At 65.4% G+C, this 22,592-nt stretch overlaps 4 protein-coding genes across 5 annotated transcripts in view; 2 read left to right on the top strand and 2 right to left on the bottom strand.

Annotated features, from left to right (window-relative positions):
* Positions 1-54: 54 nt before the first annotated feature.
* On the bottom strand, positions 55-6,642 carry CHLRE_05g235900v5 (uncharacterized protein). The gene is made up of 8 exons (XM_043062253.1): positions 6,454-6,642; positions 5,228-6,305; positions 4,905-5,048; positions 4,356-4,644; positions 3,278-4,065; positions 2,860-3,086; positions 1,110-2,686; positions 55-918 (listed from the first exon to the last, which is right to left on the bottom strand). The coding sequence occupies exons 2-8, from the start codon at positions 6,148-6,150 to the stop codon at positions 613-615; spliced, it is 4,254 nt and encodes a 1,417-aa protein (XP_042924817.1). The 5' UTR covers positions 6,151-6,305; positions 6,454-6,642; the 3' UTR covers positions 55-612.
* A 450-nt stretch (positions 6,643-7,092) lies between these two features.
* CHLRE_05g235850v5 (uncharacterized protein) lies at positions 7,093-10,598 on the top strand. 2 transcript variants are annotated; one of them, XM_043062252.1, is made up of 3 exons: positions 7,093-7,756; positions 8,026-8,675; positions 8,857-10,598. In XM_043062252.1, exons 1-3 carry the CDS (start codon positions 7,702-7,704, stop codon positions 10,261-10,263), a joined length of 2,112 nt encoding a protein of 703 aa, XP_042924815.1. In that variant the 5' UTR covers positions 7,093-7,701; the 3' UTR covers positions 10,264-10,598. The 2 variants fall into 2 exon arrangements, with proteins under 2 accessions (XP_042924815.1, XP_042924816.1); XM_043062251.1 differs by having other exon boundaries at positions 8,854-10,598.
* Positions 10,599-10,600: 2 nt separating this feature from the next.
* CHLRE_05g235800v5 (uncharacterized protein) lies at positions 10,601-14,612 on the bottom strand. Its single transcript, XM_001697758.2, has 8 exons — positions 14,313-14,612; positions 13,960-14,037; positions 13,179-13,719; positions 12,814-12,911; positions 12,482-12,607; positions 12,242-12,325; positions 11,886-12,008; positions 10,601-11,641 (listed from the first exon to the last, which is right to left on the bottom strand). Exons 1-8 carry the CDS (start codon positions 14,370-14,372, stop codon positions 11,546-11,548), a joined length of 1,206 nt encoding a protein of 401 aa, XP_001697810.2. The 5' UTR covers positions 14,373-14,612; the 3' UTR covers positions 10,601-11,545.
* A 130-nt stretch (positions 14,613-14,742) lies between these two features.
* Positions 14,743-22,592, top strand: part of CHLRE_05g235750v5 (uncharacterized protein) — a 13,066-nt gene continuing 5,216 nt past the window's right edge. Inside the window, exons 1-16 of the mRNA XM_043062250.1 lie at positions 14,743-15,129; positions 15,261-15,749; positions 15,995-16,495; positions 16,729-16,909; positions 17,143-17,245; positions 17,571-17,723; positions 18,084-18,146; positions 18,448-18,550; positions 18,789-18,919; positions 19,392-19,466; positions 19,962-20,090; positions 20,400-20,750; positions 21,053-21,133; positions 21,501-21,636; positions 21,988-22,167; positions 22,466-22,578. Coding sequence (XP_042924814.1) covers positions 15,009-15,129; positions 15,261-15,749; positions 15,995-16,495; positions 16,729-16,909; positions 17,143-17,245; positions 17,571-17,723; positions 18,084-18,146; positions 18,448-18,550; positions 18,789-18,919; positions 19,392-19,466; positions 19,962-20,090; positions 20,400-20,750; positions 21,053-21,133; positions 21,501-21,636; positions 21,988-22,167; positions 22,466-22,578 — 2,910 coding nt within the window. The 5' untranslated portion in view covers positions 14,743-15,008. The remainder of the gene's footprint in view (positions 15,130-15,260; positions 15,750-15,994; positions 16,496-16,728; positions 16,910-17,142; positions 17,246-17,570; positions 17,724-18,083; positions 18,147-18,447; positions 18,551-18,788; positions 18,920-19,391; positions 19,467-19,961; positions 20,091-20,399; positions 20,751-21,052; positions 21,134-21,500; positions 21,637-21,987; positions 22,168-22,465; positions 22,579-22,592) is intronic.

Genomic DNA, 22,592 nt, shown 5'->3' with positions numbered 1-22,592 from the left:
AATGTGCCAGAAGCTGCGGAGCTTTACACGTCAAGCCGACTCGCGACAGGTAAATGAATATTAAATTTACATATCGAAACCATGCGTGTTTGGTTTTAGCGATCGAACTTCAAGTGCAGTCGGCACTTCCGCGCGGGAACCGTTTCAGCCACTGGCAACCACTGGGCAGCTGGAGTGCAACAACCCGGACACCCCCCCATCCCGACCAAGAACGTAAGCGGACGTCCATTCATACGGACCTGGTTGTAAGACCATCGTCCCCGCATTGGGCCCTGCACGGCTAACTTCCCTTTCACAATCGTAAGATCTAAGTCAGCAGGCAAAGCACAAAGCGCCCGTTGTCCCTTCCTATCGCCCTTGCCCTTGCAGTTGTATGCATCACCACCCGGCTAGCTAGCAACACCCCGCTAGCTAGCAACACCAGTCCACGCAAATGCTTAAGCGGTCGTACGATTTGCCATGCCCTCAGTGGATGGCAAGTCTGTCCCAGTATGTCGAGTACCGTACTCATTTAGGGTAGGCGGTATGCTTGACCGCGTCACTTCGAACGACGGTACGTTAACTAAAGCACTATACACTGTTGATGGATGCGACATTTTAGATGGCATTCTGTTAGTTTACTTGCACCTGCAGACTCCAGCCCCCACGGCGGGAGGACTGCCCCCTTACAACCACGCCCGCGCCTGCGTCGCTCCCATCCCGAACACCGCCCATGCCGCCTCCCCCGCTCCCGCCTCCTCCTCCTCCCACCGCAGGAGACCCGCCACCACCGGGCACATCACAGCGCGCGGTCGCTGAGGCACCGCGTGGATACCCAGGCCGCAGTCCTGCCCAGCGCAGCACACAGCACGTGACGCCGCAGCCGGTGTGCTGCACGCAGCCGCCCACGTCGTGAACGCCACCCAGTAGCCACGGCTCCTGCGGCAGCATAGGTAAAGCACGCACAGGTTGGGCAGAGTCACAGAGTGTACACAAGATCAATTCCAGCACGCCTTTCGATGTGGGTCACGTATATCATGCGCGAACGGACGCACACTGTCACCGAAACCACACGTCACGCCGACGCCTTGCCCTTGCATCCCCTTCCACGGCCCGAGCCCCCCTCTCACCTGCAGCCACACCAACGGCCACAGGCAGGCGCAGTGCAGGCTCTCCGCCGCCACGAATACCAGGACGTTGCGCTCGTCGCCCAGCGCCCAGCTCACAGCCGACGTCGCCGCAACCGCTGCCGCCGGGCCTGCCGCCCACGCCAGGCACTGCAGCCGCCGCCCCTCCAGCCGGTCCCCACTCCACCGCTTCCACAGCTCACCACTGGCGGCGCACACGGCCAGCATCACTGCCGAGCCCAGCCCAGAGAGCGCCGCGCCTGCCAGCACCGCCACCAGCACCCCCGAGCCCGCGGGCGTCTCCAACACGCCCATGTACAGGTCGCCGGGGCCGTCGCCAAGGACAGCGAGCGGCGGCGTGATGAGGATGGCCCACAAGCAGCCGGCGAAGGCGGTGAGGCAGGCGAGCAGCAGGCTCCAGGGGCGCAGCGCGGCGCGCGCGTAGCGCCGGCCGCAGGCCGCCGCCGCCGCCAGGCCCGCCGCACAGCCGCCGGAGGCGGCGGCAGCGCTGTCGGCGAAGCCGACTTTCCGGGGCGTGAGGTAGGCGTGGTGGGGATGCCCATTACCGTTAGCGCCGCCGACACCGAGCAACACGGCGGCGGCACCGGTCGCGCCCAGGGTGACGCTGTGGCAGGCTGCGAGGCCACCCGCGCCCGCGTCCAGCCCGCCGGCACCCAGGCCACTGCCAGGAGACAGCGGCGGCACGCCGTGGTGCCCCGGAGCCGCAGGTGCAGGCAGCGGCGCAGAGCTTGCCGCGGGCAGCACACGCCGCGCCAGCTGCGCCCCACCCCCGACCCCGACTCCGCCGCCTCCATACCACGACTGCCCTCCAGCCCCTCCACCGCCGCCGGCGCTGCCGCTTGCTCCGGATGTGCCGGCGCTGGGCGCTGGGCACGCGGCCACGACGTCTCGGCTGCTGGTGCCGCTGTATCCTTGCTGCTCGCAGCCCGAGACCGCAGTGATGCTGGCACTGTGGAGGCTGTAGGCGCTGCTGCAGCACGACAGCACCAGCTCAGCGCTGCTGCCGCCCGAGGAGCCCGCGGCGGTGGGCGAGCAGGGCGCGTCTGCACTAGAGGCGCAGCCGTTGAGGAGCGTGCCGTGGCCGTTGGCAGCACCGGTGCAGCCGTTGGCGCCACCACTGACCATGCCGCCAATGCCGCCATTATGCTGGCCATGGTGGCCGTTGCCGTTGCCGTTTGGGCACAGCCCCGTCGCTATCGCCGCAGCCGACGTCGCCTCTCGCACCGCGCCCACATAGCAGCTGCTGCCAGTGCCGTTGCCGTTGCCGACGCTAGCGCCTGCGCCGTGGCAGGTCCCGCCAACTCCCCCTCCGCTGAGCTGCACCACATACCCTCCACCATGATGGCTGCTGCTACTCCCTACCCCAAGCAGAGCGGGGCCGTTAATGATGGCACTCACACCGGGGCAGCCCAGCCCCGACGCAGGGCTGTGCCGCACCTGCTGCCGCACTCCGTCTAGATATAGCTTAGCTAGGCCGCCCACCAGTGTGGCCACCTGCAGCAGCTGCCAGCTGAACACGGCGGCGGCCCAGGAGGCGAATAGCAGCCCCACCGCCACGCCTGTGTTGCGTCAGCGTTTGCAGGTTGGAGCAATCACGCAGGTGCGCACACGTCGCAGTATGGTGCCGAAGCATCGTGATCCTGACAACACGGTACGAACGGTACGGTAGGCTTGGGCAGTTGAGTCCTTGTTTGAACCGTTCTTGCCGGCGTGCCCTGGGCCCTCCACTTACCGGTCATCAGCTTTGCCGCATTGCAGTCCAGCAGCCTCAGCCCCAGCGGCCGGCTGGCGGCAGGCCGCAGCAGCAGCGCCGTGTGCCACAGCACGGCGTGCCGTGAGCGCAGCAGGTCGGGCAGCGGCAGCGGCGCCGCCATGGCCGCCGCCAGCGCCAGCACTGCCAACCAGGAGCGGCCGGGGCCGCCGTACAGCCAGCGCTTGTTGTCGCTGTCACGCGACACGCTGCGCGTGCGTGCATGCGGCACACGTGGGACATGGGTCAGGGGGATGGCATGAGCGGGGTTTACTGGCATGCGCGGTGCGGCAATGAGGAGGCATATGAGACTCAAGAAACGTACGGTACAGGCGATGCCATACGGCCGTCCTCCCCTCCTCCGCGACCCCACCAGACGCGTGCCCGGCGCCAAACCCACCTGAGCAGCACCACACCGTGTGACAGCTCCACCCGGTCCGTAGGCACCGCCCACATGCCAGTGAGCGCCGCCGCCGCCACCAGCTGCGCAACCACCGCGACCCACATCAGCAGCCGCTGCGTAACCAGCGCCGCCGCCAGCGCCGCCGCCTGCTGGTGCTGCAGGCTACCAACGCCGACGCCACCCGCGCCGGCGCAGCAGCCGCCTTTAGGCCCCGCCGACGTCGCCTGCAATCCCGACATGCCCGGCGACCCCTGCGGCAGCCCAGCCCCGATGCGTGAGGCCGGGGGCCTCGGCGTGACGCCACCCGAACTTGGCGGCGCCGGCGGCCCGCTGCACACCGCACAGCCGCCCCCTCCACCCCCTCCGGCCCCTGCTCCGCCCCCTACGCCACCACTTGTGCCGTAGCTCCGGAGCACCTCCCACGCGGCGCTGGTGCCGCTGCCCTCCCACCGCCCGAACACGGTGCCTAGTCCGCCTGCGGCCTGCAGTGCCTCATAGCCGTCCAGCGCAGGCAGGTCCAGGTGGCTCTTGTGAGGCGTCATGGCGCCAAGCGTCTTGAGCGTGAGGCCGCCGGCGCCGGAGACGCCGCCGGCAGTTGCGCCGCAAGCGACCGCGGCTGAGACGGCATTCTGTGGGCTGCCGGCAGGCGAGCCGCAGGCCGAGCCGCCGCCGGCGGCTGCCGCGCTGCTGGCGGCGGTGGCGGTGGCGGCAACTGCCGCGGGCAGCACCACACACGCCACGGCCGCCTGCAGCAACCACAGGCCCAGCACCACGCCCAAGGCCACCTGCAGGCCGTCACAAGGAGGACAGGTCAAGTGCGGTGGCTTGTAGCTGGGGATTCAGCGCGGAGCGAGCGCGGCCTTGTCCCATCACCTGCCCTGCAAACCCAAACCACTGACCCGCTTTCCTTCCACTCCCACAACTCTTCTCTTCCCCAGCCCATCCCCATCCCATTCCCACCCCTCTTTCCAAGAACTTTCCTCGTCCTTTCCCCATCCCTTGCTCCATCCCTTTTCCCATGCCGCTTCCAACCCCGCTTCTCATCCGTCCTCCAACCGCATAACCCCCGCCGCACCTGCACCCGCATCAGCGCCCGGTGCAGCTCCAGCTCCGCCAGGCTCTCCACACCCGCAGCCGCCCCCGCCCCTGCGCCGCCACGCAAGCCGCTGCTCGCCGCCGCCGCGCCCGCTGCCCCCAGGCCGCCGCCGCCACTGCTGCTGCTGCCGTCACTGAGGCTGCCCATGTCCACGCCCAGCAGCCCCAGCAGCCCGCCCCAGCTCCAGTCGCCGGCGCCCCAGGCCGACAGGGCGGGCAGGTCGCCGTCCACGCCGCCGTCCTCGTCATAGCCGGAGGGCACACCGAACCTGCGGAGCGAGGTTGGAATGGGGGGTTGCAAAGATGGTACAGAGAAGTGTAGCGAGGTAGGCAGGGGGGGAGTGCCGCCATCGTTGATGGTGGGCGGCCGCGCAAAGAGTTTGGATGCTTGCACACAACGGGTAGAAGTGATCCCGGCTCGACCCAGATGGGCCTACGCACCATATGACAGCCCAAACCTTTCTTGCTATGTTCTTCGCCAGACGCCAACTTGCTACCCGTCAGCAGCCCCGCGGCATTCCTCACTTACCTCAGGCCGAGCTCGCCCGAACTGTAAGCGCTGTGCCGCGGCAGCAGCACCAGCACCCCCACCAGCGCCGCCGCCAGCTGCGCCAGCCGCAGCGCCGTGCGGCGGCCCTGCCGCGACAGCACGCCGAAGCAGCACTGCACCCAACTGCGGGCAGAGGGCAATGAAAGGAAGGTTCCATGCCTCAGCTTATCTCTGCTTGCTATCCCGATGCTCCAAGATGTCGGTTTCCAACCTGCGCCAGCCCGGAAATCCTTGATGCGCCTGCACGACCACCCGACAGCCTTGCCCCGGCCCTCGTAGCTCCATCCCCCGTATCCACTTACCACATGATGAACACGGCCTGCGTGCCGGGCATGACCGAGCCCCAGTAGCCCAGTGCACGCACACCCAGCGCGAACGCCAGAGCCGCCACAGGCGCTGGCCAGAAGGGCCGCAGCACCGCACGCCACAGCCACCGCAGCAGCTCGCGCTGCGGCTGCGAAAGAAGGCTCGCGCCGCAACCGAGTGGCCAGGGCCCAGCGGACGCTGCGGCAGCTGCGGGAAAGGGCGGCAGCCGGCTGCGACCGGGAGTAGAACATGGCGGTTCGCATGAGCCCATGCCTGCACCTGCACCTGCTCCTGCCAACCCTGCGCTTCCGCTTCCGCTGGCCCCGGAAGTGGAGCTGTGTCCGCCTCGCCCGGCCTCCAGCATACCCCTTAACAGCAGCTGCCCCTCCTCGTCGTTATCCGAGCTACAGGCAACTGCGCGATCTGCGGGCCAGCGGTGCAAGGAGGTCGCCGCTGGCCACTGCTCCGGCGTACTCGCTTCCCGCCAGCCGCCGCTATAGCCCATGGCAGATGCCGCAGCCTCTGGCAGCTGCGTGTCGTGCGTCTGGCCGCTGCCGCTCCAGGAGTGCCGGCCCCAGGAACTGCGGGGCGTGCCCAAGCGGGCAGGCGGGGTTGAGGCCTCAGCCCGCTCCCCGTCCCCGTCCGGGTCGGTGAGCAAGGGGTGTTGCGGCTGTGGCGTTGCGGCCGCCTGGCTGTTACTGAGTCCTCTGCCGCTTGACTCGCTGGGGCCGCCCTGACGTCTAGAGCGCGTGGCGCTCCCACTGAGCGCGCCTAGCGGCGGCGGGCGTGGAGGCCGGCCGGAGCTCCGCGCCGGACTGCCGTTGCCGCTTCCTGCACTCTGGCAGTCATCACCAAGCCCTCGCGGCAGTTGGGCACCCCCAATTGCCCACCGCCCTACGTTTAATTCATTGGTCGGCATTATTCTCTATGATGCCGCTTCTGGACGGAGCGGGGCCGCTTTTTGGCCCATTTCTGACGTGCCCTGACGATGACGCCCCCCCCCCCCCACGCTGTGAAATAGCTAGACGCTTTCTGCTGTCAACGATTGCGCCGTTTCCGTTTATCAGGGGCGCTCTGTGGGACGGGCGAATGGACGCAAACGACAGGAAACTTATCATTCGGCCCGTCATTCGCCAGACACAGCCAGCTATTTTCCTTGTCCACCCCCCTCCCAGCCACTAGGGGGCTCAAGTGAAAAGTTTAGGCATGCGAGGCGACTCACAGGTGAGGCGCCTCGGACTCGGAGTTCCACTTTACTTGACAAACGACCCCTGACTCCAAAGAAAGTTGTGCAGAGTGCTGCTATCGCGTGCTGCTGCACACGAGGGGTGCGAGCAACGTTTTCGTGAAGAACCTTTCTCCGCTTCCAATTTCAAGTCATCGTGACCTATGTTGATGTTGAGCACTGGAGACTTAGAATTGTAAATACATCTGCAACAGTGCAAGCGGTGACCGCAGGGGCGTGTTGCACGGTGCAGGTTGAGGTCCACGTTGTCATCATCCCGCTCCCGCACCAGCCAGCACCAACGGAACCAAAGTCACGTGGCATCGGGTTGCGCGCGTAAGGGTGAAGCGCGGGCTATCAACCTCCACCCGACCCGTCGTTTCCATCGACCTTAAGCGCAGGGCGGGCACGGCGCCGGAGCGAGCCTGTGCCTGTGCGTGTTGGCCGAGGTGCACGGTGTGATGCGCTACATGGCACCTGCATGTGTAGCTTCTCATCCCTGGACCAAGCACTATTCTATTGTGCAGCACAAGCAGCAGTGGTCCCAGCCGTCCGCAGCGGCGCCCAGAAACAGTTGCCGCCGCGCCGTGGCATTTGGCATTTGCATGTCACTGAGTTGGTTCTTAGGCCAAGTGCGATACTCCATGTATATGTCCTGACTCTATTGAGCTGGACATACCAGCAATCGGTCGCAGTTGGATACCACCGAAGTTCGCTTCGAAGGCGAAAAGTCGAAAGCCAGCCATCCCAAAGGCCCTACCTTGCTGGCTGGCTCTATTGATATGCGGTAATAATTGCAAAGCATTTAATCTTTAGGGCCTGCAACTTGTGTCGACGAAGCTGAAACGGGCGGAATTTGTCGGGCGGAATGCGCCTTCATCGTCTGTTTCGCGCCGGACACGCCCAGCACTTGCGTGCAGCATACAAGAACATTTTCTAAAGCTGTGTAAAGCGCGCGGCAAGGTGGGGTGTAGCGACCAGTCATCGGAGGCGGAGCGGTGGCCTGCAAGCGCTCACACGGGTGCACGCACCCGTTGCGTACGACAGTACCCCGCCCGACTCGCCGCGTCATAAAGGCAGGCCCGAGACCTCACAACTAACCCAGCTCCCCAACACAATATGCAACACAACTAAGCAAGAGCACACGCGCACCTGCCAACAAGTTATACACGAAGCCCTTCCGAAGCAACCAAAGCATCGCGAAATTTTAGACCTGAACATTTCGTGCGACGGGCTCCAGCAGCCATGACGTCGACAGTATCAAAGCTTGTAGCCGTGGCCTGCATCATTCTGACCTCAGGTAAGGGTCGCGAGCTCCATTGAGGTACACATGCTGCGGCCCTTTGGTCTTGGGCGGCTTGAGCTTATGCCGAGTGCGGCATTGGCAACTGATGGTGCCGATGAGGCGTTTGGGGCTCTCGGTCTGGAGTCGCAGTCGGTTTAGCCTCGAGCTCACCCCAAAGCAACGGGCCAATGCGTGACGATTCGTTTAGCGAAGTTGAGACGGGACCCCGCCGCGAGCCAATGCCGATTCCTTTCATCAATACCACCTGCCTCGCCTACCTCCAGGCCTCGCATCTGGCATGCGGCCACTCGCCGAGCTTTCACTTTCCGAGTCCGAGGTCGCGCGGCGTCTACTTGAAGACGAGCCGCAAGAGCAGCCACAGACCCGCGAGCTGCTGGCGCTCATCGAGGCTATGTCGCCGAGTGTCGTGCCAGGCGCGTACCCTTCCGCATACCCTTCGTCTTCGCCACCGCCCCCAGTTTACCCGCCTCAGTCCACGCCCAGCCCGGTTCCCACGACACCCACGCCCAGCCCGGTTCCTACTCCTACCCCCAGCAGCCCGATCCCCACTCCTGCTCCGTCCCCAGTGCCTGTGATCGTCACAGCCCCCGCCTGTGGGAGTGCACCTTGCATCAAGGTCAACGCCACCACCGGCACCCCCTTTGACGTCTTCCTCGTCTCCGCCCCTGCCTGGGTCAGCACCACCGCCGCCCTCTCCAAGCTGGCCTACGAGTTCGGCGTAGTTACCAACGGCACCGACGGCACTCTGGTGTACCGGATTCGCCATGCCTTCTCCTCCTCCTCCTCCGCCCCCATCGCCAGCCTGCCCGTTGGCTCCGCAAGGCTGTTCGCTTGCGTGCGCACCGTCAGCGCCGCTGGCACCACCACCGGCCCCCGTGCCTGCGAGACCGTCACTGTCAGCATCACCGCTCAGGTAAGGGACTGGAACGGGGCTTCCCGGTTTCGCAACATGCCATAATAAACTCACTCGGCGCGCGCCCATGATGTTCCTCAGTTGCCGCACCACTCGCTTCGCAGTCGCTCTCACCCATCTACAAATCCATGCATCACTCCGACCTCTTGCACCCGCTTGTCGTGCCTACCTTGCACAGCAGGTGACGGCTCTTCAGGTGACGCAGCAGATGGACGCCATCATGACCGCCGTCACGACCAGCGCCGCCGGCAACGCCTCCACCGCCGACCTGCTAACCATGTCCCAAAAGCTGGCCGCCGTGGCCTCCGTTTCCGATGGCGGCGCCGTCGCCACCGCCTCGCTCAAGTCTGTTGCCTCCAGCCTCATGACGCGGCTCTTCGCGACCGCCAGCAGCGCCGCCTCCAGCCCGCCCACCGCCGCCTCCATCGTGTCTGTGTTTGACGCCGTGGGCAGCCTGTGGGGCGTTTCCAGCGACGCGGGCCGCGCGGCCGTGGTGGGCAGCATCAGCGCCCTGTCTGACCAGCTGGCCGGTGAGAGCCTGGAGGCCGCTGATGCCCTGCCCGTCATCGACCTGCTCACGAGCATGCTGGAAGACCAGGCCAGCCTGGTCGCAACGGCCGCTGCTGCCAACGGTGGAGCCAGCCAGGCCGCCGCCAAGGCAGATGCCGCCAAGGCCGTGCTCGCGTCCATCACTCATGGCACCGCCGCCCTCACACGCAGCCTGCTGAATGGCGCCCCCGCCGACGGCACCCCCGCGCATATCGCCACCGCCAAGCTCGCTGCCGCCGTGCAGCGCGCCTCCGCAGCCCTGGCCGCCGCCGGCATCACCATCAGCGTCGCCAACCCCGGCTCTGCTTCCTCCTCCGGCCGCCGCCTGCTGTCTTCCTCTTCCTCGGCTGTGGGTGTGGCTCTTAACCCCGCCGTCAGCCAGCTCTGCACCGCTGATGCCACCTGCGCCACTGCTGGCTTTGGCGTGGCCGTGACGGTGATCCCCGACTCATCGCTCCTGCTCACATCGCTTGGCGACAACGCGGCGGCTCTGGCGGCCCTGCTCTCGGACTACCGTGCCGGCGGCAGCGTGCAGGTCATCTCGCCCATCGTGCGCGTCGCCGCCCCCGGCCTGCCCGCGTCTGCCTACGGCGGCGCCCTGGCGAGCCTTGTAGTCCTGGACCTGCCCATCAACCTGACGGCCGTGGCCCTGGACGGCGCCACCACCCGCCGTGCACTGGTGCGACTGCAGGACGTGTCGGCCGCCGCGCCCGACGCCTCCGCCGCCATCTCGGCTGCCGTGTCCGTCACCGTCACCTCCAACTCTGGCCCCGCCACCGGTGCTGTGGACCTCATCTCGGGCTTCAGCAACAGCCTTGGCGACTTTGCGGTGCTGCAGTACACGAGCACCGCCACGCCTACCGCCGGCAACACCACCACCTCGCCCTCGCCCTCGGGGGCACCCAGCTCCACCGCCTCCGTGTCGCCCTCACCGCTGCCTTCGTCTCTGCCCCCGGGCGGTGCGGGCAGCATGGTCGCACCTTCGGCCGCCATCACCTCCATTCTTTTGGGCCTGGTCGTGCTGCTACTCCTCTTGTAATACGGAGGTTAGTACAAGCGCAGCGCGCCGGATTATTGCATGATTTTATGTAGATAAGCGTAGCGGGTGTACAGCACGGCATGTCAGATGCTAGCAAGGAGGGTACTGCACCCGCGTGTGTCATTGATTCAAGGGCTTCCATCCATTCATGTGCATATGGGGAAAGTATAGGAACCGAACCCAAGAGTGCTACCGCATTGATGGTTTGTGTGTGTATGTGTGACGGATGCCCCGGTGAAGAACTGGTGGCAGGACTGTTAGTATCGTAAGGCCACATAGCCAGACATGGCTGCCTGATTTATTACACGGAGTAAGGGTAAACCCGAGTTTGAGGGCCATTCGCAAGAGTGAGATGGCAAGCGTCCTTGATTAGAGCGCACCGCTCACCCACCCTATTCATTTTGTTCGAGCCGTACGCATTGAGTGGTGTGCGCGTAGTGCTTGCTTTCTCACATTTGAAGTGCATGGGAACAACAGGCGGCTGAGCTTGGCATGTGGGGCGTGCGTGTGTGTGGGTGTGTGTATGTGGGTGTATCTGGGAACTACCCAAGAGTGCCGGAAACGAGGAGGCGGCAACGTCTCTCCTCCACATGCTTCTCCTCTACTCCCTAGTCTGCGTGGTGTCTGTGCGCGCTGCTCAGTGCAGCTGTGATTCATGACCCTTCTTCCCCTCTACTACAATCATTTCCATTGCTTGATTGATTGTGTAAGGTACGACAAAACCGCATAGCGCGGCATAGGCCTCGGACCTAGACTCGCAAGGCCCATTCTAACGATTGATTTGACTGACGGAGTGAATGTAAGGCGGCCTTGAAGTGGCCAGTGCACCCATTAGAAAGTTTGTCACATGGGAGGTCGCCCGTTTGGCACGTGCACGGACCGGCTTTTAAGGATACCGGTAGTTTACAATGATGCCCCGCCGCTGGGCGGGGCGCTGGCTTCACAGCTGACAGGTTGTTACTGGAACGCGGCTACATCATGCTATGACTGGACGGTGGAAACTTGCGCGACCGACACGATGTTGGTTGCGGTGTAACAGAACGAGTTGAGTACTCTTGCCTCATCACCCAGTCCCTACACGTGGCACCCGCTAGGGCACACCTCTGGCACGCAAGCGTGCCGCGTCACCCACAGCCCCTCGTGCGACAGCAGACCGTATCGTAGCTATCCTAATACGTCAGTCAGAGGCCATGCGCAACAATCAGCGCTGCTCTCTTAGCCGATCCGCGGAGCTGCAGGCTGCTATCAGCCCTTCACTTGCTCTCTCCTCGGCCCTCCCGCGCTACGACGCGCCCATCTCCAGTGTCTTCATGAACTCCTCCTCGCTGAACTGCAGCGCGCGGGCGGCCTCCAGGTGCACTTTCTGGCGCTTGAGAACCTGGAGGAAAGAAAATACATTATAGCATTGTCGAGCGGACTGGGTGTGGATGGAAACGGGGTGGCGTGGGATGGTTGAGCGGTTGCTAGGACGAATTCGGGACGAAGCCGGGGACAAGCAGGCCTCACCGCTTTCCCAGGCCAATCCTTTGCGCCTACTGCTGCAGTCCCCAATCAAGCTACCTCCATCCTGTACCTGCCGAGCAAGCGTACGTGCCCACCCGCCCGCACACACGCACGCGCACCTCAATCAGTTTGAGCTGCTTTTTGAAGGCGGTGATAAGCTCTCCACGCTGGCGCTCCAGCTTGCGGTTCTCCGCCAGCAGCCGGCCCGTGTCGGCGGCAGCGCTGCCTTTGGCCTCACGCTCCTGCAGGGGAGGTGCGGGCGTGTGGTCAGTGGTGAGAGTACGTGGGCGTTGATACGCGCAGAGGGCACAAGGGAGCGAGCGGGGCAGAACTGGGCGTTGATGTGCGCAGAGGGCACAAGGGAGCGAGCGGTGCTGTTTCGAGCGCGCAACCCAAACCCAATGTCCCGGCGAAGCACAAGCCCGCAGCCCGCCAGCAGGTAGGAGGCCGGGCAAGGAGGCCACACGGTACGCACCTGCGACCGCACTTCACTGAGCAGCTGCTTGTACCTCTCCACCTCCTCCAGCGCCCGCTGCAGCCGGATGTCACGGGCGCGCACCTGCATGTAGGCGCGACAGGACACACAGCACAGCACAGGCGCCGCGACGCCCACTGCTGACCGCCGCTGCTACCATCCAACACCCCTCACCGATTTCCTCCACATGACCTTTCATCAGCAGCCCACCCACCCACCCACGCCGCTGCCCGGCCCCACCTCTGCCTCCACGGCCTTGCGCTCCCGCTCCGCGCGGCTGTCGGCTTTGGCCAGCTCCCGGACCTGGCCCTCCGTGCTGCGGGCCGCTGCCTCCGCGTCAGCCGCCTGGCGCTTGCTGCGCTCCAACTGCGATGAGCCGCCAGGAGCGCGAGGAGTGACGGAAAGGCCAGTGCGGCAATGAGAGAAGGGCGGACTCATGGCATGAGGGCACTGAGTCCCCAGGACGCACGTATGCTTCTTCGCGCCAACTTCTGAACCGTGGTGCAGGCGCGGCCCCAAGCTGCATGCTCGGCACACGAGTTCTCCCTGCAGTCCCCGCCACTGCCGCGCACCTGGACCTCCAGGTTCTTCTTGTCTCGCGCCCAGTTGGCGGCACTGGCCTTCAAGTCCTTCAACTCCCGCAGCGCCTCCGTCAGCTGCTTCTCGCGGTCTGGTGCATTCATAGGGATGGGAAGGTGTTCGGCCGTGTCTGCCGCCTTGCCAGAAGGAATGCGCAGGTTCTAGGTGCAACAATGACAACCACAGCTCTTCCAGACTCCTTTGAAGCCCCCCAGCAACCTGCGGATCGCCACACCTTGACTGGCACCTTGGCCCCTAGCACCATGGCTGCCCTGTGAACGCCCAGCACCTAATCTAATCCACTCCTCACGCCAACCCCATTGATCCCTCCACCCGCTGCACCATCGCCCATGCCTACCCAGCAGCGCCTTGTTGGCTCGGCCCAGCTCCTCCTCTAGCGCCTTGATACGCGCCTTGTGCAGCCGCAGGCTGGCCTCGGGCTGCCCGGGCACGTCCAGGTAGGCTGTAGCACTGCCGCTACCTCCTGCGGCGCCTCCGGCCGTAGCACCCGCAAGCGACCCAGCCACCGAGGCGCCGCCCGCAATACTGGAGGCGGGCCCTGGCCCTGGCCCCGGGTCACCGCTTGGCCGGCGCCCGCCCAGGCCTGATGCGGCCCCTGCCGAGGCGCGGGGTGCCCCTGAGGCCACAGGCGGCCCGCCGGTGCTGCCGCTGGTCCTGCGGACCACTGGCTTGTTGGGGTTGGTGTGGGCGGTGCGGGCGGCCGCGGCACTTGAAGAGGGCCCGGGCGCTGGTACTGAGGCTGCAGCTACCACGTCGTCATATGCGGCGGAGTCGCCGTATCGGTCGCCGCCGAGGCCGAGGCCGGAGCGACCGACGGAGGGCCCGACGCCGTCGTATTCATTGTCGTATGCGACCACGTCGTCATGTGAGGAGCCCACCTGTAGCAGAGAGGGCACCGCAGGAGTTGGATTCTCTTGCCAGAACACCACCGGCGTGGTGAGGTAGGCGCAAGGAGCCCAGCCCCGTGCGAGGTGGCGATGTGCCCCGGCCCGGAAAGCGCAACAGCACAAGGGCGCAGCACAAATGATTGCGAGGCAGCTCCCAAAGCCAAAACCGCAAAGGCTAGGCGCCTACTGAGTCATCAACTACACGTGTGTCGTACGGCGCGGCCTCTGTACCTGCTTGATGACGTCCCGGATGTTCCGCTGCACCATGTCGTCCAGGTCCTCATCCACCGACTGCTGGAGCACGTCATCCTGCGCGGCCGGTCAGCCAGTCAGCCCCGAGGTTACGGTTTAAAGGCTGGCAAGGTGCTGTATGGGGCATGCATGTTTGGCATGCTGGCGGCAAGAGGTGCACAGGTATGGATTCGGGCGCGCGTTAACAAAGGGAAGCAGCCTCTAGTACGTCATCGGCGCAACACCAGTGCTTCAGACCCCTAGGTCAACCACACTAAATGAACACGGTGCGCGTGTGGCGTTCTGCTGCGCACCCCACGCTCAGTCCTACTCCCAACAACCCCCAACCCCACCGCATGGCCGAACGAATCTCCTCCCATCAAGTGTGAAGAGCCTCCATATGCGAAGGCCATTTCCCCGGCGTGCCTCCGTGCAGGCGCGCGTGAGTACCCCGCGGCCTTGTCACAACTCGGCGGTTCAGCGGGTATGCACGTTATCAGCTATGTGTCTCCTATATGCAAAGAAAGAATTGGTAATGTAAAGCTGAAACGCACGTCTCACAGGCACGGCAATTTGTTGACCTTTTTTGCCAGGCTGGCCGTATTGTGCAGAGCGTAACGCAGAAGTAAGCTGTATGAAGTGGAAGAGAGTACATGACAAGCAGCCTGGGAAACGACGAGCTGAAGCCAAAGCTGAATGAGGTCGCGATCCAGACCGCGACAGCCCACCCCCTTCCGTGCTAGTCTGCAAATAGTTGGCAACGTATTGGTATCTCTGGAACGCTTCATTTAGCTGATTGCGGTCGACTAGGGCCTCGCTTAAGTTGGTTTTGTAGGCGGGGCGCCTACTGCCCAGAACGGGCCAGGAACTTGATTGCGTGCTACAAATCTTTACTGGTCGCAGATTGTACTGTACCTGCTAGCCGTGAGCAACGCCGTGACCTCTGGGCGGGAAACCCAGTTGAATTACGCGCCCAATACCAGTCTTTAGGAAGTCCACCGCGCTGTTTCCGCCTCGTGGGAGTGCCGATGGATAGCTCGACGGCAAAAATGAAGCAGAGGCCAATCAGCGCATTCTTTGGGGCAGGGAAGGCCAAGGATGCCGACAAGGGCGCCACGCAGGCAAAAATCAGCGCCTTCTTCGGCAATAAGACGCCTGGCGCAGCCGCAGGTGAGCACTCTCAAGGCAACGGGTGGGCAGATCTAGAAAGTGGACTAACTGCCGGGGGCTTCGGCGCTCAAACACACGCTCCTAGTTCCACGTTCTCCGGAGTCTTACACCCGGCTCTCAAACCCCTGCAGCCAAGCCCGAGGGCGGTGCCACCCCAGCTCCCGCGCCCGTGCCCGCCCCCGGCGACAAGCCAACACCCCCGCCCGCTGCCGCCAACGCCTCGGGCGCTGCTCCCACGCGCGGGGACACGCCTGCTGCCGCCCCGGCCGCCGCGCCCACGCCCGCACCCGCTCCTGCGCCCGCGGCTGCCGCGGCCGCGGCCACGGCCGCGCCTGCCAAGACGCCCGCCGGCGGCAGCACCAGCAAGCCGGCCAAGGGCGGCGCCAAGGGTGCCGCCAAGGCCAAGGCCGGGAAGGATGTTGGCAACAGCACCAGCAAGGCCGCAAAGGGCAAGAAGGCAGCCGGGGGATCTAAGGCGGCGGCCGCCAGCCGCAAGCGGCTGCGGCGAGTGGTGATGGACGAGGAGGCCGGTGACGACGGCGCGGCGGCGGGTCTGGAGGACAACTTGGAGGACGAGTCGGACACCGACAAGGGCGACGACAGCGACTATGAGGCGGAGGGTGAGTGCGGCGCTGCAACTCACCACACCGTCAGCAGCAAACGCATCGCCATTGTTGCCTGGTTTTGGGCGGTCTGAAACGGTTGCGTTAATAAGTCACCGCCGGCAGCTGCAGTTGCGGTCCCGGGTCTGTGCTTATGCGTCCGGGCGGCATGCTGCACGCTCTCTTCGCCACCCCATGTATGCGCCGCGAGCCCCTCGCCGCATGTGGCCTCCACCTCACAAGCATCCCCTGCGCACTCACAGGCAGCGGCAGCGATGAGGAGTCCTCGGCCGACGAGGAGCAAGACAGCGACGGCGGCAGTGACGGTGACGACGATGGAGCTGAGGACGAGAGCGAGTGCGACGACAACGCTGGCGTAGGCAAGAAGCGCAAGCGCGGCAGCAATGCCAAGGCCGCGGCGCCCGCCGCCAAGCGCACCCCCGCACCAGCCAAGTCCAAGCCCGCCGCTGCCGCGGCCGCTGCCACGCCCGCCGCCGCACGCACGCCTGCTGCCGTGTCTGCTGGCATGAATGCCGCAACGCCGGCCCACGGCACAGCCTCAAAGGGCCCTGCGTCCGCGACCGCGGGTGGCCGCACGGCCACCGCCACACCCGGGACGGTGGCGCTGGGCTCGGCTGGGCGCAGCGGCGGTCTGGGCGGCGGCCGGAGCGCTGCCGCCACTCCCAACACGGGCGGCGGCGCCCACACGCCCTCCTCCTCCGTGCGCAGCCTGCGCAGCGGCATGTCCGACTGCGCCACGGATGGTGAGAGGCTGGCAGGGATGCGGCGGGGGGGGGGGGTATGTGCCGTGAAAGAGTCCCATCATATCAAGAAAGCCCACCGGGGGGGGGTGGGGCAGTGCAGGGGCCAGTGCACTGGCGGGGCAATGGGGCCTGCATTGGGCCGTGTCCTGAATCTTCGTGCGTCCTTTGCCTTCGTCAATTTATCCATGCGTGAGTGCCTTGCTTGCTTGCCCTCATGCCGCGTCCGCCCGCAGTGTCTGTGCCCGAGGTGACGCTGGGTGTGGCCGCCAGCATGGACGGCGACGCGGCGCGCTTTGCGGAGCGTATGGCCAGCCGCTTCCCCTTCCTGCACCCCGACCGCATCCGGGACGCCGCCAAGCGCCGCCCCGACGATCCCGAGTACGACCCCCGCACCCTGCACATCCCCGACACCTGGTGAGCGCGGGGAACGGGTTGTAAATACCCCTAGGGGGCCTGGGCGGGCGTTTTCACCAATCCCAGTAAGGGGAACCAAAGACACCAAGACACACTCGCTACGCCTCATTTGTCGCTGAGTGGTTGCCTGTCGTTAGCTGGCTGACCCGAAGACCCAGTCCGCAAAACCCATTATCCACATCTACGCCACTTCAGATCCCCCAACTCCCGAACCCCTCTCCCGCAAATCACAGGTTCAAGGATGCCAAGGTGAGCGAGGCCCAGCAGCAGTGGTGGAATCTCAAGGCCGCAAACTTCGACTCGGTGCTGCTGTTCAAGGTCGGCAAGTTCTACGAGGTACGAGGCAGACCGGCAGCGCAAGCTGTGTGTGGATACTGGATTCGCGCGTATGCGTGTGTCCTTTGTTGAGGCCAAATTCCGAATCAACCGAGGCAGACCCAGGGGATCGCCACACTTAGGGGCTGCACTGGGGGCACACCTGGGGACACTTGTGGCGGCATGGGCCTCCTCATTGCGGGAAAGACGCCGCCGGCATTTGGCATTTCCATGGGCAACGTGGTGTGTGAGGTGGCCCCCAGCCCCTCCCTCTATACACAACCACCAAGTCGTCAACCTCACCTCAACCCGTCTCTTCCTTCTCACCCCTTGTGTTCGCGCGCAGATGTTTGAGATGGACGCGTACGTGGGCGTGGATGTGCTGGGTCTGGCCTTTATGAAGGGCGAGCAGCCGCACGCGGGCTTCCCCGAGGTCAAGTACGCGGACATGGCGGAGGGACTGGCGCGGGCCGGGTACCGCGTGGTGGTGGTGGAGCAGGTGTGTGAGGGTTGCGTGTCGGAGCCCAACGAAATAGGTCCCAATTGTGGAGGTTTCAGGGGAGAGAAGAGCAGCGGACGGGGGAGGGTTGGGGCGAAATGGCAGCGGACTGCAGCATGTGTGTGTGTGTGGGGGGGGGTGTGGGGTGTGGGGTGGGGTGGGGTGGGGTGGGGTGGGGTGCGGGCTTGGGTAGGGAGGCACAGGAAGGGTGCGGCCTTGGTGAATTGCATGCGGGCAGGTCGATTGGGCTTGGGGCGCGGTTGCGGGCGTGGTTGAAGCGCATTGTCCCGACCTTACGGTGCGCTTGCGAAACATACTTGCTGGGCGCACCATACCGTGACTTGCGGCTCCGACGCGCAGACCGAGACGCCCGAGATGCTGGCCAAGCGCAACGAGGAGCGCAAGAAGCGGGGCATGAAGACGGTAAGGGCGCGAGGCGATTTGGGAGGGCAAACCGCCGATGTGATTGGTAATGGGCACGATATGATTGGAAAAGGGAGTTACTGAGGCTTCGACAGGGTCCTTTGTGTGTTGGCGTCGGGCAGCGTGCCACCGCCGAATCCCCCTGCCCCCTGCCTACTCGCCTGCCCGCCTCCCCTTCCTGCGTCCCCGCCCCCGCTAGTTTGGCTTGGTTTGGTTTAGTTTGGGTGTCTACATCCCCGCCCCTGCCCCTACCTGCCGCCTGCCCCTGCCCCTGCCCCTGCTCCCTGCCCCCTGCCTGCAGTGCAACGTGGTGGACCGCCAGAAGGTGGCGGTGCTGTCCCGCGGCACACTGGTGGACGCGGCCATGGTCGCCAGCAGGCCGGACGCGGCCTACGTGCTGGCGGGTGGGCGTGGGGACAGGGGGGGCGGGGGGGGGACGGGTGTCAGTACCAGGCCAACCGAAACCAAACCAGGGGGGCGGCAGAGGGTGAGGGGCAGGGACGCAGGCTGGGGCGTGATGGAAGTGATGGTGGGGTTGGAATTTACACCTGTGTCCAGTACAGATGCCTGGATTGGCCTCTCGTGCTGTGCTCGGTTTGGTAAACACCCACCCCACCCTCGGTCTACCCTTCGCGCCGTCAGTGTACGAAATGGAGGAGCCCGCCCCCGCTGCCGCTGCCGCCGCCGCCGCCTCTGCTGACGGCAGCTCGGTCTCGCCTGCGGGTGCGGGTGTGCGCATCGGACTGTGCGCCGTGGACTGCGCCTCGGGCCAGGTGGGCAATGCCTGACGTCGGCACTGCTTTGACGTGGCTGCTGATTTGGCATCTCGCTTGCATTCCTGCATGGCAGGGGTGCCGGTGATATGGACGGCGGGCGGGCTATTTCAACCTGCCACCTCCACGTACTGCAATGGCCCCAGCTAGCCCATGCATCCTTTCCTTTTCGCTGCACTCTCCCGTGGCCATAGTCGCCTGGAATGCCGAGTCCACGCATTGAATGGACCACTACTACCCATTGGACTCCGGCTTGGCAACCGCTCTGGCAATGGCACGCCTCGCCGTCCCGGGCTCCCCCTGACCGTCCCCCATACCCCAACTCCCGTCTTGCACGCCCCTCCTCCCCCTCCCCCTCCCCCTCCTCCTCCCACATGTTAGTACCTTGCAATCCCCCTCCCCTTCCCTGCACCTGCCTACGACTTCACTTCTTAATTAATCATGAATGTAACCCTCCCCCTGACTCCCTCAGGTGCTGCTGGGCGAGTTTGTGGACGACGACGTGCGCTCCTGCCTGCGCACCCAGCTCACAGCGCTGCAGCCGCAGGTGGGGACCGAGGGGCGGGGCGGGGCTTGTAAATACCAGCCCAAACTAAATCAAAACCAACGAAAACGAGGGGAGTGCAGGCAGAGGCGTTAGTTGCAAGCGATAATGGGGGGTGGGTGGGTGGGGCGGGGGCTGCAACGGACGGTATTGGTGGAGGCGTGGGGCCTGCACAGGGCAAGAGGGGCTGACCGGCCCTTGGGCATCCCTGGCCAGTTCCTCTGTACGAAGCTCTTTGCCCCTGAAGCCACCCAGTACACCAGGAGGATGCCGCACGCTCCCTCTAAACCCCCATTGGCCAACTATGGCCAACCATTGGCCATCCCATTTAACCACTGACCTCCCCCCCTGTCACACCCACACACCCCACTGTGCCTGCCACCTCCCCACTGCCCCTGTCACCTCCCCCCCATCGGTACGCGCAACACCACACCCGCTGTCTACTTCGCTACACTTCACACTTTCTGTACCAATCTTTGCAACCCCACACACGCGCAGGAGCTGGTGCTGCCCGCCGTGCCTCTGAGCTCCGTGACGCAGACGGTGCTGCGCAACGGACTGCGCAACCCACAGCGCAACCTGCTCAAGGGCAAGCGCGGCGAGTGGAGCGCAGACAAGACCTACAGGGTGGGGGCCGGGGGTGGGAGGGAGCCGGGAGCGGCAGCGGAAGGGAGGGAGGCCAGGGGTTTTGGGGGGTCGCGGGAAAGGGCAAGTCCTGCGGGCCCAAGGTCTCGCGCCCCTGGTCTCATCATGATAGCGCCCGCTGTTTGCCCAGTGCGTCCACTGTTTGCCCTATGCCTGCTGTGTGCCCTGCGCCCGCTCCTTTCACGTTGCTCCCACAATGCCCGCTGCTGCTTTAAGTACCGTACCGTATGTGAGCCCGCCCGCTGTGTTCACGACCCCCCTCTCCTCCTCCTCTCCTCCCTACCTCCACAGATGCTGCGCGACCGGGACTACTTCACCGCCAGTGCCGCCCACCCCGAGCCGGGCAGCGGCAGCGGCGGCAGTGGGGCCTACGGAACCGAGGACGACCCCTGGGCCGGAGCCAGCGGCGGCGGCGCTGGCGACGCCATGGATGTGGACGGCGGCGCCGCCGCCGCTGCGGGCGCTGGCGGAGGCGCTGCCGCTGTGGGCGCCGCCGCTGCGGGCGCGGGCGGCACGGGGCAGCCGCCAGAGCTGGACCCCTCCAAGCGCTGGCCGGCGCTGCTGCGGCGCTTCGTGGCGGAGGGGGTGGCTGCGCGCCCCGCGGCCATGGCGGCGCTGGGGGGAGCCATCGTGTTCCTCACGGTGAGGGGTGACGGGTGAGGGGTGAGGGTGAGGGTGAGGGTGAGGGGTAAGGGGGGATGAGGAGAGGGGTGAGGGATAAGGGGTGAGGGGTGGGGCGTGGGCGGCGGCGGCGGCTTCGGAATGGGCGGCATCTTGGGTTGGAAGGTTGCGGGGCTGCACGGGGCGATACTCTGCGTGTACGGTAGTCGCGGTCTCGCTTGTTCTGCATGGATGCACATGCGTCTCCTGCTCACGCCCCCGTCTAAACGGCCCCCGTCTAAACGGCCCCCTCCACACGCACCCCTCCACACGCACCCCGGCAGGAGGCGCTGCTGGACCGGGCGGTGCTGCCGCTGGGCCGCTTCGAGGAGCTGCCCGCGCTGGTGCCCTCAGCCGCCGCCTCGGTCAGTGCAGGGGGCCGAGCGCTGCTTGTGGGGCGTAACTTCGGGTGTAGCAGAGAACCGGGTGGTCAGGGAGGCTTTCGAGGACCAGGGCGTGGGCTCTGGCGAGTGGGCCAAATAATTGGGCGGGCGCGCAGGGCCGTTTTCGGCACATTCCGAGCTATTGACGGCTGTGTCGGGTGTGAATTGTGCCCGGTGCTGAAGATGCGCCTGCATGCCTCCGAGCATTGCGGACTTGCCCCGGCGGCGCCGTGTGTTCCCGAGCCGCAGCCGTGATGAGCCATTTGCTCATGCGGTGTGCCATGACCGCCACCCGAATGACTCCTGCTGCTGCTGCTGCTGCTGCATTGTGACCACCAACCCCACACAGGGCGCTGCTGCTGGCGCGGACGGCGAGGGGGCTGCTGACGCGGACGCCGAGGGCGGTCTGCCGGCCTACATGGGCCTCAACGGCGCGGCGCTGGAGAACCTGGAAATCCTGGAGAACGCCGAGGGAGGCAGCGCGGGTAGGCGCCTAGGTGCCACTACACGAAATAATATATTTGTCCGAGCCCAACGAATAATGTCCCATCATCTTTAGAAGGTCCACCCAGTCACAAAATGGAAGACGAGCGCGCCAGTAGTAACGGGGGAGGAGGGCAGGGGAAAGGCAGGCGCGGGACGAGGGGAAGAGGAGGGGAGCAAATCATAACAAACAGGTTTGCATGGTTGCAGCTGTGCCAACATGGGGCGGGTAGGGAGCAAGGCTGTACTGCATGGCAAGTGAAAATCCGCAATCAGCCAGCTAAGTGTTTGTCACCGCTCTTTGGCCTTCTGCCTGCCGAACCCCCTCCTCTTCCTGCTCCCCCGCCGCGCAGGCACGCTGCTGTCTGTGCTGGACCACTGCACGACCCCCTTTGGTCGCCGCCGGCTGCGGCAGTGGCTGTGCCGGCCGCTGTGCCGCTGCGGCGACATCCGGCTGCGGCAGGACGCGGTGGCGGCGCTGATGGAGGGGGCGCTGGCGGAGGCGGCGGGGCAGGCACGCAAGCTGCTGGCGGGTACGTGGCGGCAGGCCGGGTCGCGCGGGTGCCGGTACGGGTGTGGGTGTGTGGCCGTACGGTGCGGGTGTGGCCGTACGGGTGTGGCCGTACGGGTGTGGCCGAATGGGTGTGGCCGTATGGGCGTGGCCGAATGGGTGCGGGTGCGGATGTGAGTGTGGGTGCTGGAGGGAAGGGGGAGGGAAGCGAAGCACTGCAAGCGCTGTTCCTCCCCTCCCCCCGTTTCCCAAGCTAATCATGAATGTAACCCCCCGCACACACACACGCACCGAGCCTCCCGCGCCTCCGCCCTGCTCAGGCGTGTCCGACCTGGAGCGCGCCATCACCCGGCTGCACGCCAGCACGGTGGAGGGCGGCAGCGGCCGGGACGCGGCGAACGTGGTGCTGTACGAGGACGCAGCCAAACGGAAGGTGAGAGTATAGGG

Source organism: Chlamydomonas reinhardtii, chromosome 5, assembly GCF_000002595.2.
Source record: "Chlamydomonas reinhardtii strain CC-503 cw92 mt+ chromosome 5, whole genome shotgun sequence".
NCBI lineage: Eukaryota > Viridiplantae > Chlorophyta > Chlorophyceae > Chlamydomonadales > Chlamydomonadaceae > Chlamydomonas > Chlamydomonas reinhardtii.
The sequence above is the reverse complement of the archived record's forward strand: the minus strand, read 5'-3'. Positions and strand labels throughout refer to the sequence as shown.